Source organism: Nyctereutes procyonoides, unplaced genomic scaffold, assembly GCF_905146905.1.
Source record: "Nyctereutes procyonoides isolate TBG_1078 unplaced genomic scaffold, NYPRO_anot_genome, whole genome shotgun sequence".
In the NCBI taxonomy this organism is placed as follows: domain Eukaryota; kingdom Metazoa; phylum Chordata; class Mammalia; order Carnivora; family Canidae; genus Nyctereutes; species Nyctereutes procyonoides.
In genome coordinates this window covers 68,954,113-68,966,028 of record NW_026575146.1, presented here as the reverse complement: position 1 = coordinate 68,966,028, position 11,916 = coordinate 68,954,113, and the positions used below count along the sequence as shown (strand labels likewise).

Sequence of the window (11,916 nt, the reverse complement as noted above, 5' to 3'; positions counted from 1 at the left end):
TTGTAGGTTATATACACAAGCGAACAGAAAGAAGGGCTGTCCTTGTAAGATCCAGACGTGCTGATAGGACTTTTCCAGAGAGCTAAGTTTGTAGGGTCCTCTCTGCTTGCTGGCTCCTGCTCTCCTCTGGAGCTGTGGCCATCCTTATTGGAGAGCTGTGGGTGTGTGCCTCAGTTGAGGGGAGCGGTCTCAGAGCTGGGGGTAGCCCCAGCTGAGGAAGGATCAGCAGGAACAGAGGGGGGTAGGTAGGCTGGAAGCACGGATGGAAGACAATCGGGAGGGTGTCAAGGAGAAACCCTCAGAGAGGGACCAGCGTGGTCCTTGTTCTACAAACGCAAACCTGAGGTCCAGAGAGGGCAAGCCACTTCCCCAGCATCACAGAGCTATGCAGAAACCGTCAGCTCCTCCTCGCCAGCGGGTCATGCACACATTCATTCATCCAGTGCACATGAAGAAAGCACCTATTCCGAGCCAGCCATTGTTCTAAACACACAAGATACACGGCAGTGAGTAACACAAAGACGGCCTGCTCCGAGTGCGGAGCTTATTATTCTGGGCATAATTATGATGAATTGGTAATTATGCATGCCTCCAGGATTGCAGCGGGGGGGGGGGGGGCTGATGCCAACCGGGGTGGGGGAGGGGACTGTCCCATGAGAGTTTTCTCCAAGGCCCCGCTTCCCAGGCTCCTCCTGTCCGACCCGTTCATCCACACAGCTACCGCGGGGTTCTCGGGGTTCTCGCAGCCCAGAAGGTGCTCCAGCCACCAGGGAGAGCGAGGTGCCCTTTGTAGCCGGACAGGGCTGTCAAATAAAGTTTTGTCGCCTCGGGAACCGCAGACCGGGCGGGATCTACCCGGGCGACCGCGCACGCCCACCCGCCCCAGCGTTCTCCCCGAGGTTCGCGAAGGTTTCGCGGGAGAAAAAGAATGGGCCAGAAGCGACTCCACGGTGACGGGCGGAGGCCCTAGCCTATGGGAGGCCGAGCCGTTCCAAGGCCAGCCAGTCACACGCGGGCTATGGAGCCGGCGAGCCCGCCCCTTTCCACTAGGACCTGAATAACCTGACCCAAACCCGAGTTTCGCCTGGAGCCACGACGCTCTCGGCCAATGAGGGCGTCGACTCCTGCCTGTGGGCGGGGCGTGTCTCCATGGCAGCGGCGGAAGGACAGCGGCGGGAGCCATTAGCCAAAGTCGGCGGCTCTTGGCAGCGGCGCGAGCCGAGCGGGGTTTCGTAGGGGCACGGACGGGAGGGCAAGCGGGGAGGGGCCGAGTGGGTCTCGACCAATGAGACTGGCGGAAGCGCCGCAGCCGCTGAGAATGGCGGCAGTCCCGACCAATGGGCTCTCCCGCTGGCTGCGGTGAGGCGGGCCCGGCGGCGCCGACGGGAGGCGCGGCGACCGTGTCTGACGAGAGCTGGAGCAGGCAGTGGGAGGAGGTGGTGGCGGCTGCGGCTCTGGTGCCTGAGGAGGAGGAGGAGGAGGAGGAAAAGCGGGTGAGGGGCGGCGCGGGGCCCGACCTCTGAGCCCCCTCTTGGCCCCCAGCCCGCGCTGCCTTGGCTCCCCGTCGCCCCCAGCCCCGACCGCCCCCCGCCCCGCCCGGCCCCTCCTCATGTCCAGGCGCCCACGTCTCCCGCCCTTCGGCCTCAGGCTGCTCCGGGCGCCCAGCCTCTCCCCGCACCCTCGGGTCGCCCCGGCACCCCCCGCTCCCCTCCTTGGCCCTCAGGCTCTTCCCCTGTACTCTCGCTGCCTGCCAGGCCCCTGTCTGCTTCTTGAGTGCCGCCCGCGGACCTCAGCCCCGGCTCCTGGACCCCCAGAGCCTGCCCAGGTCCCTTCCTGGAGCACAAGCTCTTCCTCCCGGGGTGTGCAGGACCTGCCTCTCCGCTGCTTCTCCACGCCCCGCTCTGCACCCCTAGGCCCCCGTCCTCCTCCTCAGGACCTGCCCTCGACCCCAGCTCTCCACTCTGGCGTTCGTGGGGTCGTCCGTGACCCCCAGGCCTCCGAGCCGCGCTCTGTCCAGCAGGCGCCCCCGGCCCTACTCTGTGCCCCAGAACCCCGCTGTGCAGTGTATTTTGTCTCTACCCACAAGCTTGTCTGCAGCTTCCGCTCCGTCCCGGCGCCCTCTCGCATCGCCCTCTCTTTATGTATCCCCAGCCTTCCTGTCTTTTCTGGAACCCCTTCCCCACAGCTCTAGCTGCTGGTCCCTCTTCAGCTCCCCTTCCTCGCGGTCCCCCGTGGACTCTCCCTGAAGCACCGTGGCGTGGATGCCCAGCAGGCCTTCTGTAGTCAGGGTCAGGGGTCTTGTTTTGTTTCCTTTTGCTAATTCCCTTCTTTCTCCCCTTTTGATAGACCTGCACTGCCTCTCCATATCAGTCCTTTCCTCTACCCCCTTCCCGGCTTTGTCCTCCGAACCCCCCCTCCCTCCCCCAGAATCCTTGGAGAGGGAGCAGGTGCTGGGATCCCTCCTCCGCGCTCCCTCCCCACCCCCCCTCCAGGCTGCCTGAGGCTTCTCCCATAGCCTCCAGATGATTCCCAGGGGCTGCTGGGGAGGAATGGAGGGGTGGCTGGAGGGAGGTGGAGGCTGAGGCCAAGAAGAGTGGGGGTGGGTGGAGGAACAGGCTGTCCTAGCGGGTGGGAAGCCTTGGATTTTTCCTTGGTGAGGGCTGGAGGTGGAGATGGGCTCCCTCTGACTCCCACCCCTGTAGGGCTAAGCCTTTAGGGTTATCCCTGACTGCCAATTAATCAGCCTTCCCTGAGCCAGTAGGGACGAGTGCATTTGCGTGTGAGAGAGGGAGAGAGAGAGGCATGAGGGAATCTGCATGTGTGTGGGTGTGCACAGCAGGTGGTCATGGGTGATTGAAGGATTTGTGTCTGTGCTCCAGAGCATGAAGATACTAATGACGATGACTGGCATTTCTTTAGGGGCTTCCCCACTATCAGAAGTACTTGTTGCATTCTGGCTTCACCGAGAGCCCTGTGAAGTCAGCATTGCTTTTACTCCCTGATTTATAGATGAGACTGGAGACCTTTAAAAGCCTTGCCAAACTCCGCGCAGCTCCTAAGTGGCACTCCTGGGGCACTGCCCCTGCCCCTACCTTGTGCCCTCCACTCCGGGCCAAAGGCAGCATGGTCCGTGGGGCACCATGGGACCAGACAGAGTGACAGCCAGAGAGCTGTGTGAGAATGACGACCTTGCCACCAGCCTGGTCCTGGACCCCTACCTCGGCTTCCGTACCCACAAGATGAACGTCAGGTGAGGCGGCTGGGGACCCCTTCCCTTCCTCCAGGGCCCCTGCAGCCCCAAGAGGGGGTGGGGGCGGGGCCTGGGAAGGCCCAGCCAAGGCCCTGGGACCCAGGCATGCCCTCTCCCCCAGCCCTGTGCCCCCACTGCGGCGACAGCACCACCTGCGCTCAGCGCTGGAGGCCTTCCTGAGGCAGCGGGACCTGGAGGCTGCGTACCGGGCCCTGACGCTGGGAGGCTGGATGGCCCACTACTTCCAGAGCCGCGGCCCGCGGCAGGAGGCTGCCCTCAAGACCCACGTGAGGGCGCCCTTCCCTTCATCTCCACCCTCAGCCCACAGGTCTTCCCTCTCACCTCCGCCACCCTGCCAGACAGAACCTCTGGAACCCCAGGCTCTGCCCATCTCCACCCCACCTCACCCCCCACCCCCACCCTCTGCAAATCCCCCACCCCCACAAGACGCCCTAACTTCCTAGCCATTGGGACCATCTGAGACAAGGCTCAGAGAATCCTAGGAGAGGAGAGTTGGGGGCCCTCTGAGATGGAGTACAACCTCTTCATTTGACAGATGAGGAAACTGAGACCCCCAGAGGGGAAGTGAACCCCCCAAGACCACACAGCGAGTCAGTGACAGAGCAGGACTAGGACCCAGGAGAAAGAGGGCCGAGGACGACCCTGCCCCAGCTCCTCACCCCGCCCACCCCCTCACCTCCCCCAGATCTATCGCTACCTCCGAGCCTTCCTGCCTGAAAGCGGCTTTACCATCCTGCCCTGTACACGCTATTCCATGGAGACAAATGGAGCCAAGATTGTGTCTACCAGAGCTTGGTAAGAGGGCAGAGCTCACAGACAAGAGCCCTGGAGGCTGCTGGGAGAGGATACCCCAGCAGACCAGGGCAGAAGCCTCTGGTGCTGAGGCCAGGTCTAGTCTCAGAGACCTCTTGGCCTTCAGCAGCCCTGGTGGGGGATGAGAACTCCATGCGACCCTGGGGTTCCAGGGGCTGCTAGGAAAGTACTGACTGTCCCCAGGACTATGGCAGCCTTGGTGCCAGTGGGGCCTCTGCTGCATAGACCATGCTACTGGGTAAGGGGCAGGGCAGTGAGCAAGGTCGACCCTGCCAGCCACTCACAGTGTAGACAGAAGGCAGGTGTAGCCAAGTAAACACACAGGTACTGACCACAGTTCCTAGGTGCTTCAGGAGCCACTAGGGAATTTTGAATGTTCTTGGGAAGCAGGCTTAGGCAGAGGCCCACCAGAGGGTCTGGTGAAGCATGTAGGGTAGCAGCTTGTGAAGAGTCCAGGCAGAAGGGCAACTTGTGCAAGGCCCAAGGGGTTTTGGGCCTGGAAGAGGAGCCAGAGCAAGAGGACAGTGTGAGTGGTGCCTTGGGTTGTAGTGTCCTGTCTGGGCACCATCCTCTCTCCAAGGATGCTGGATCTAGGAAGTGCCCCTGGCAGGTGTAGATGCAGTGGTGGGTGGGTTTGAGAAATCGGACCACGGTGGCCAGCAGTGGCATGCAGGAGGCCTGGTCCCCTAGAGCCCCTGTCCATGGAGATAGTGGCTAGAGGTGCTGTGCACAGACCCACCCACTGCCTGGCCTCTTGGCAGGAAGAAGAATGAGAAGCTGGAACTGCTGGTGGGCTGCATCGCAGAGCTGCGGGAGGCCGACGAGGGGCTGCTGAGAGCTGGCGAAAACGACTTTAGCATCATGTACTCCACCCGCAAGCGCATTGCACAGCTGTGGCTGGGCCCGGCAGCCTTCATAAACCATGGTGGGGGCAGGGGTGGGGCGGGGCGGGTGGCAGGGAGGGTGGCCAGCCACCCCTCCACTCACCTGAATCTCTTCTCTCCCTCCCCTTCACCCACCCCTCCATGCTCCAGACTGCAAACCCAATTGCAAGGTAAGACTTGGGGATCTCTACCCAGGAGTGGGCATGGGGTGATGAGGGGGCCCCAGGGAAGGGCATTTGTGTCAGTGACTAGCCCAAAACTGCCCAGAGTCTCCCCATCTGACAGAACTGTCCTCCAGCCCTGGTTTTGTAGCTCCAGAATCATGTTTGTGGCTGCAGCGATCAGAGAGTCAGGGAGGAGGGGGCCTTGGCTAGACTCAGGGCTATGCTACTTAGAGGAGGGAGCGAGCCCCTGGCCTCATGTGGAGATGCCCGCTGGCCACAGCAGAAGGCAAGGTGGGGTGTTGGGGTGGCTGGGGGGCAGGAAGCTGTCAATTCGTGCGAGCCACCTCGGGTAAAGCCAGAGACAGCCCTAGAAGATGAGAGTCTGGGAGGCAGGGCTTCCAGGCAGAGGAGTGAACTGAGGATGCAGCTTTGGGATAGGGGGGTGGGGAAGGGCCACTATATGTTCTACGTGGTGGAGCATGGGGTGTGTGAACACAGAGCAGTCTCGAGAAGGCCTTGAGTACACATCCTGCTGAATGTTGGGCCCCAAGGTGTGACAGGGGGTCCAGAGCTGGGGCTCCAGAGTTAGAACTGGATCCGAGTCTGCCTCACTCACTTCTCTTGCGTGGGAGCCCGTGAGAACTCACCTCCTGCAAGGGAAGTGAAGTGCACACCCTGGTTCCTGTGTTCTGTGACTGCAGACCCATCCCGTTGTGTGGATTTGGGGGTGAGAAAAATGCTGGGGAGCACAGAAAACCAGGCTCTGGAGTGCAGCAGATGGCAGCTGCCTGAGGGCCCAGGAGTAAGGCCATGCAAAACAGGGAGACTGCACAGAAGTCCCGCCAGAGCTAGGCCTGGGAGGAGGACTAGGATTTTCCTAGGTGTTGAAGGAAAACCGACGTGTCAGGGCATCCCTGATGGATACGTCTCAGTGGAGGGCCAAGGAGGCAGGACCGGCCTGGTGACTCCGGCGTCCACATGCCACAAGGAGCTCAAGTCTGCCCTGTGGACGCTCCCACTGGGTGAATAATGGGGCTTGGCTCTGAGACAGCCCTGGCAGCTTATGAGGTAGAAGTTTGGCAGGAAGGGGAAGGACCAGAAGCTGCCCTGTGACCTGGTGTGTGACCTGGTATGTAACTGAGTGAGAGGTTGGCTCTAGCTGGAGTAGGGGATAGGACAAAGACACAAGACCCTGTGCACGGATGCTCCGGCCAGCTGGTCTGGGATAAGGCAGGCAGGTGGTGAGAGCCACCCCCAGATGTGTGTCAGGCTAGAGTGCAGGGAATGATGAGGGTCCCACTCCTCCTAGACTGGTGGGGGGTTGGGAGGTAGAAGGCAGGAGTGGCCGGTGGGCCAGCAATCCCAGACCTGGGCTGCAGAGTGGCCAGACCCTCTGGAAGGGAGCTGGCCACTGGGGTACAAGGTGCGGGGAGTAGGGAGTGGGTTCAGTGTGTCAGAGGGGTGGAGGAAGAGTGCAGGAGGGAGTGGGCCATGCGCACTGCCAGCACCACCAGGGTCTAGTTAGACCATCATCATGTGGGGAGGGTAGAGGCCAGCAGAAGGGTGGGAGGTCAGGGAGTGTGTGTGGTAGGCAGGCCCTGGAGAGGAAAAACCCCCCCCCACCGCCAGGGCTCTGGGCTCCTGGCCCCTGCCAGTCCCTATCCCAGGCCCCATCCTCAGGAGTGCACTTGGAGTGGACTGGCCAGGTGGGGTGGAGCCTAGGACAGGCCTCTGAGCATCCTGGCCCCCAGTTTGTGCCGGCAGATGGGAATGCAGCCTGTGTGAAGGTGCTTCGGGACATTGAGCCAGGGGATGAGGTGACCTGCTTTTATGGTGAGGGCTTCTTTGGTGAGAAGAATGAGCACTGTGAATGCTACACGTGTGAGAGGTGAGGCATCCAGAGAGGCCATGGGATGGCCCGGGGAGGCTGTAGGGAAGCATGTGGGGGCGGTTATGGGAGGCACTGGGGAAGTCATGGGAGGCACGTCAGGAGGTTGTGGGAAGGCCATGGCACAGCGGGAAAGCTGTGCCTGTGAACCCAGAAGTCCTTCCTCAGGACCTGCTCCCATCTCCCCCCACCCCCACAAGGAAAGGCGAAGGAGCCTTCCGCCTGCGGCCCAGGGAACCCTTGCCCCCTCGGCCCCTGGACAAGTACGAGCTCCGGGAGACCAAACGGAGGCTGCAGCAAGGCCCAGACCGTAGTTGCCGGCAGGGCCCCCTGGGCCCCAGGGCCTGTGCCCACCTGTCCCCGCTGCACCGGGACCCATTCTGTGGTGAGCCCCCCAGGCCCACCCCCTTGTCTGCTGGCCACCTGCCGTGCCCCTTCCTGTCCTCCGGCCCGTGGGCACCCTCCCCGAGGCCCTGCTCACCAGCCCCTCGTGTCTCTCCCCCCTCCCCCGGGCCTCCACAGCTGCCTGCCAGCCCCTGCGCCCCCTGCCCTGCGGCACTCGCCCCGACGCCTCGCCCCTCTGGCTCCAGTGGCTGCCTCAGCCCCAGCTCCGGGCGCGCCCCCGGCGGCGCCGACGCCCCCAGCCCCGGCGGGCCCCTGCGCTCCCCGTCCTCCGTGCAGCCCGCGTCTCCTTGCACCAGTGGGGAGGCTGTGGCCCTCGCTGCTGCCTGCGAGCAGAAGCCCTGGTGGCCCTGGGCCCAGCCCCCCAAGCCCACTGGGCCCCTCAGCAGGATTGGCACTGGGCCCGGCGTTATGGGCTGCCTTACGTGGTGCGCGTGGATCTGAGCCGCGTGGCTGCAGCCCTGCCTGCCACCCCCATTCCCGCCCCTGTTGGGACCCCAGGCCCCACCCCCTTCCCGAAGCAGGCCCTCGCCTTTGCCCCCTTCAGCCCACCCAAGCGTCTGAGGCTGGTGGTCAGCCATGGCTCCATTGACCTGGACGTCAACGGTGACGGGCCATGAGGAGCTGGACAGGGAGGCCGCAGGCCAGGAGAGCAAAAGGTCCCTCCTCGTCCTCCATCCTCCCCAAGCCCCAGGTTCTCCAGGACTCACTGACCTCTAGAAGGAGCTGTTGGACCTCTGGGAGGGAGCTGGCCCTTGGCCCCAGCACAGTTCTGACCTGGGCTGAGTGGGTTTGGAGACACCCAGGGATCTGACCCCTGACCTTTTGTGACTGCTGACCCCTGAGCCACCCCCACCCCCAGCAGCGTGTTCTGGTCCTGGCTGCCCTTCCCCAACTCCAGCCTCAGGACTACGGGAGCCATTCCCTTCCCTACCCACCTCCTGTCCAGGGAGCAAAGCCATAAGGGGTGGTGGCCACCCCATGGCATCTCCCCAGAAGCCCAGGCCTCAGGAGGAGTGAGACTCACCTAGGGGTGGCACTCCCTAGAGACTGTACTCTGGAGGGGAATGGGCTTGCTTTCAGCTCTGTGACTGTCCGAGGTGGGGGCAAGGTGGGGGTTGTCTGGGACATGCCCTCACCACCCCGTGGGTCTCAGGGAGGCCGGATGCGACCTCATCTTTCTCATGGTGCTATCCCTGGTGCTACTGGGGTGTGGGGGTCCCTCCCCTCCCTCACACCAGAATGGGATATGTTGGGGGATTGGAAGCACTTGAACTTTTTATTTTATTAAAACCTTGTTATAAGCAGCACCCTTTGTAGCTTTTCATTTTGATTGATGTTTTGAGGGGATGTTTATCAGCAGGGGGAAACCCTCGGCCCTGCTGGGGAAACCAGGTCAGGGGGAGGTAGCCCAGGCTTTGGGGGCCTACGAGCTTTAGAAGAAAGGTCTGGAGGTTGTCCTAGAGGCCAGAATCACACCTGCACCCGAGCCAGATTTAGGAAGAGTGCCTCAGGCGCTATCCTCACGAGCCGGGCTCTCTCATCAGGATCTCTCATCGGGCTCTCTCATCGTTCAGATGAGGTAACAGGGTCAGCCAACAGAGGGACTCGCCTGCAGGTCCTGTTGCCCCTGCATCCTCCTCCATGTTCTGTTGGCCAGCCCAGCTCTATGGGGCCAGGGCGGTAAACCTTCTCAAGCTGCTCAGGATCCAGGTCAGTGGGGACCCTGCCATCCCTCTTCATCCTCACCTCCCTCTGCCCAGTGGCACAGAACAAATGCAAGCAAGGTAGACAGCTAGCCAGGACCAGTGAGTGTGGCCTCACATAGCCTGAGGGTCAGGTGGGGCTGGGGGCTAAGGAGAGGGTGGGGCGGCAGGGAGAGGCCCCTGGGTGAGGCAGAGGAACCGCCTGGGGCGTAACCTTTTTACTTCAAATTCCTTTCATTTACTGAGAGCTGGTTTCCTTTCAGAACTAGAGGAGACCAAAAAAAAAAAAAAAAAAAAAAGAATTAGAGGAGACAAAGAGCCTGAGACCGGGCTTCCCTGGGACTCTTATTGCCCCTGATAGTTTTCTCCTTCCTGTTAAAGATGGGGGAGAAGAGAACATAGACGAGCACAGAGGGAGGGCTATCTTAAAGAACTAGGCATCTGCACAGACTGCAGTGCAGGCACCTTCACTGAGGCTTCTAGACAAACAGCACAGCAGAGCCAGGAATCTTCTCCCCCGAAGACCACTGGGGGTTACAAGAACCTCCAGAAATTCTATTTTAAACACAGTAACTACACGGGGGATCCCTGGGTGGTGCAGCGGTTTAGCGCCTGCCTTTGGCCTAGGGCGCAATCCTGGAGTCCCGGGATCGAGTCCCACGTCGGGCTCCCGGCATGGAGCCTGCTTCTCCCTCCTCCTGTGTCTCTGCCTCTCTCTCTCTCTCTCTCTCTCTATCATAAATAAATATTTTTTAAAAATAAACATAGTAACTACATATGCATGTGCACTGCCTTCTCAGGGGAGGGAGTTTGGAGCCTTCATCCAACTCTCAAAAGTGTCTGGAACCCAAAAAACAGATCAGAAACTGATGGGCAGGGTCTCACCCTTGGCGCTGCCGCCGTCCTGAGCCAGCCCATTCTGTGTTGTAGGATGAGGAGCACCAGTGGTAACAAAAGTGGTTCCAGACAGTGCCAAATGTCCCCTTGGGGCCAGAGCCACCCTGAGAATCACTGGGCTGGGCAACAGGGAAGACCTCCAGGACGAACAGTGGGCAATACCCATGGCTGGGCTGTGTTGTGTCCTGGTGCCAGCCTTCACGATAGCACTCCCAGATGACCTGTGGACAGTAGGTACATGCGCAGAGTCCCCGTTGCTGCCAGTTTCCTCCAGGACCCCCAAGTAGATAGTCCACTACCGCCACAGGGAAGTGTAAGGAGTTCAAGATGTATCCAGAGAAGTGTCTCAAGCTGTGCTGGGCCTCCAGAGCTCCCCCTGGTGGCTCAGGGCCCGGTGGGTGGGGTGGGTAGCCGGGGTTATGTGTGCAGGGCCGGGTCAGGAGGAGCCCCATCAGACAAGAGGCAGACTGGGCTGAGCCAAGCAAGGGCAAAGGGAAGATGGCGGGAGGTGAAGGAAAGAAGGAGCTGCAGGAAACAGAACAATTGTAGCTCACAAGACGGGGTCTGCACTCCGCTGCTCCTCCCCCCAGTGCTCTCCTCCCCTCTGGTGGCTGGTTCAGCAGCAGAGCCAAGAGTGCCCTCCAGGCTGGGCACCCCAATCCTGGGCCCACATGTCTCCTCGAGGGCGCTCTTTGATGCTTTTGCATGCCTGCGGTGTTGACCAGCTGCTTCCGGGCCCCTGCTGCTGATGGGCTGGCCATCCTGGAGCTGCTGATCCCAGAGGGCCGCTGGCAATCTGTCACTCCCACCGTCCAGTGTGGCTTTAGGCACCATCACTGAACCGCCAACACTGATGCTGAGTTCCTCGAATTGCCTCTGTGGACAGAGCCCCCCACCACACACACACCCTGAGAACACCCAGCTCCACAATCCTGTGACTCAGCATCATCCTCCCCGACAGCCCTATGAAGTGCACGCATTGTTATCACTGCATTTGGGATGCAAAGACTGTGGTGCTGAAGGCTTAGGGGATTTGTCAGGAGTTCATCGGGCTCTGAGAAGGAGGCAGACACCAGAGAGAGGAGGCTGGAGCTGGGCCCACTGGGAACCAAGGGACCCTGAGCTGGGCTACAGGGCTTCCATGGGGTGGAGGTGGGAGGAGAGGAGAGGGAGAGCAGGGGCCTGGGGTCTCAGGTTCCTGGGGGAAGGGCCACTGAGCAGCTCGGTGGGCCCAGGATTGGGGTCAATAAGGAGAGCAGGGCCGCAGGTTGGGGGCAGGGGCGGGGAACCAGTCGAGTGGCCTTAGTTTGCTTGGATCTGGGAGGCTGCTTCAGAGGGACTGGTAGAGGAGCAGTGGGACAGATGTTCAGAGTTCAGGGCCTGAGAGTTTGCAGTGTTGTTGGGCGTGGGCATACACAGGACAATGGTGGCAGAGTGGGAAGAATGTTCCAGAAGAGGGGTGCCTGTAGCTCTGTTAAGAATGTTGGGGGATCCCTGGGTGGCTCAGCGGTTTGGCGCCTGCCTTTGGCCCAGGGCGCGATCCCGGGACTCCAGGATCGAGTCCCACATCAGGCTCCCAGTGTGGAGCCTGCTTTTCCCTCCTCCTGTGTCTCTGCCTCTCTCTCTCTATGTCTATCATAAATAATAAATAAATAAATACATAAATAAATAAATAAATAAATAAATAAATAATAATAAATAAATCTTAAAAAAAAAAGCATCGGATGTTGGATTTTCTGACTCTGGATTTTCAGCTCAGGTCATGATCTCAGGATGGTGAGGTCGAGCCCCATATGGGGCTCTGCACTCGGTGGGGAGTCTGAGATTGTCTCTCCTGCACCGCCCCCTCCTCCCCTGCCACCAGCTTGCACACATATACTTTCTCTTTCAA

At 60.7% G+C, this 11,916-nt stretch overlaps 1 protein-coding gene across 1 annotated transcript; it reads left to right on the top strand.

Annotated features, from left to right (window-relative positions):
• The first annotated feature begins 1,414 nt into the window (after positions 1 to 1,414).
• Positions 1,415 to 8,732, top strand: KMT5C (lysine methyltransferase 5C). Its single transcript, XM_055311434.1, has 9 exons — positions 1,415 to 1,493; positions 3,010 to 3,250; positions 3,372 to 3,537; positions 3,957 to 4,066; positions 4,846 to 5,009; positions 5,119 to 5,138; positions 6,884 to 7,020; positions 7,221 to 7,405; positions 7,543 to 8,732. Exons 2-9 carry the CDS (start codon positions 3,141 to 3,143, stop codon positions 8,040 to 8,042), a joined length of 1,392 nt encoding a protein of 463 aa, XP_055167409.1. The 5' UTR covers positions 1,415 to 1,493; positions 3,010 to 3,140; the 3' UTR covers positions 8,043 to 8,732.
• Positions 8,733 to 11,916: the final 3,184 nt, after the last annotated feature.

Excerpts from the sequence above, each read along its gene's own strand:
- KMT5C (XM_055311434.1), top strand. The coding sequence starts at position 3,141 with ATGGGACCAGACAGAGTGACAGCCAGAGAGCTGTGTGAGAATGACGAC. Across the intron at positions 5,010-5,118 it reads GGCAGCCTTCATAAACCATG|ACTGCAAACCCAATTGCAAG; the intron begins GTGGGGGCAGGG and ends TCCATGCTCCAG. Across the intron at positions 5,139-6,883 it reads ACTGCAAACCCAATTGCAAG|TTTGTGCCGGCAGATGGGAA; the intron begins GTAAGACTTGGG and ends CCTGGCCCCCAG.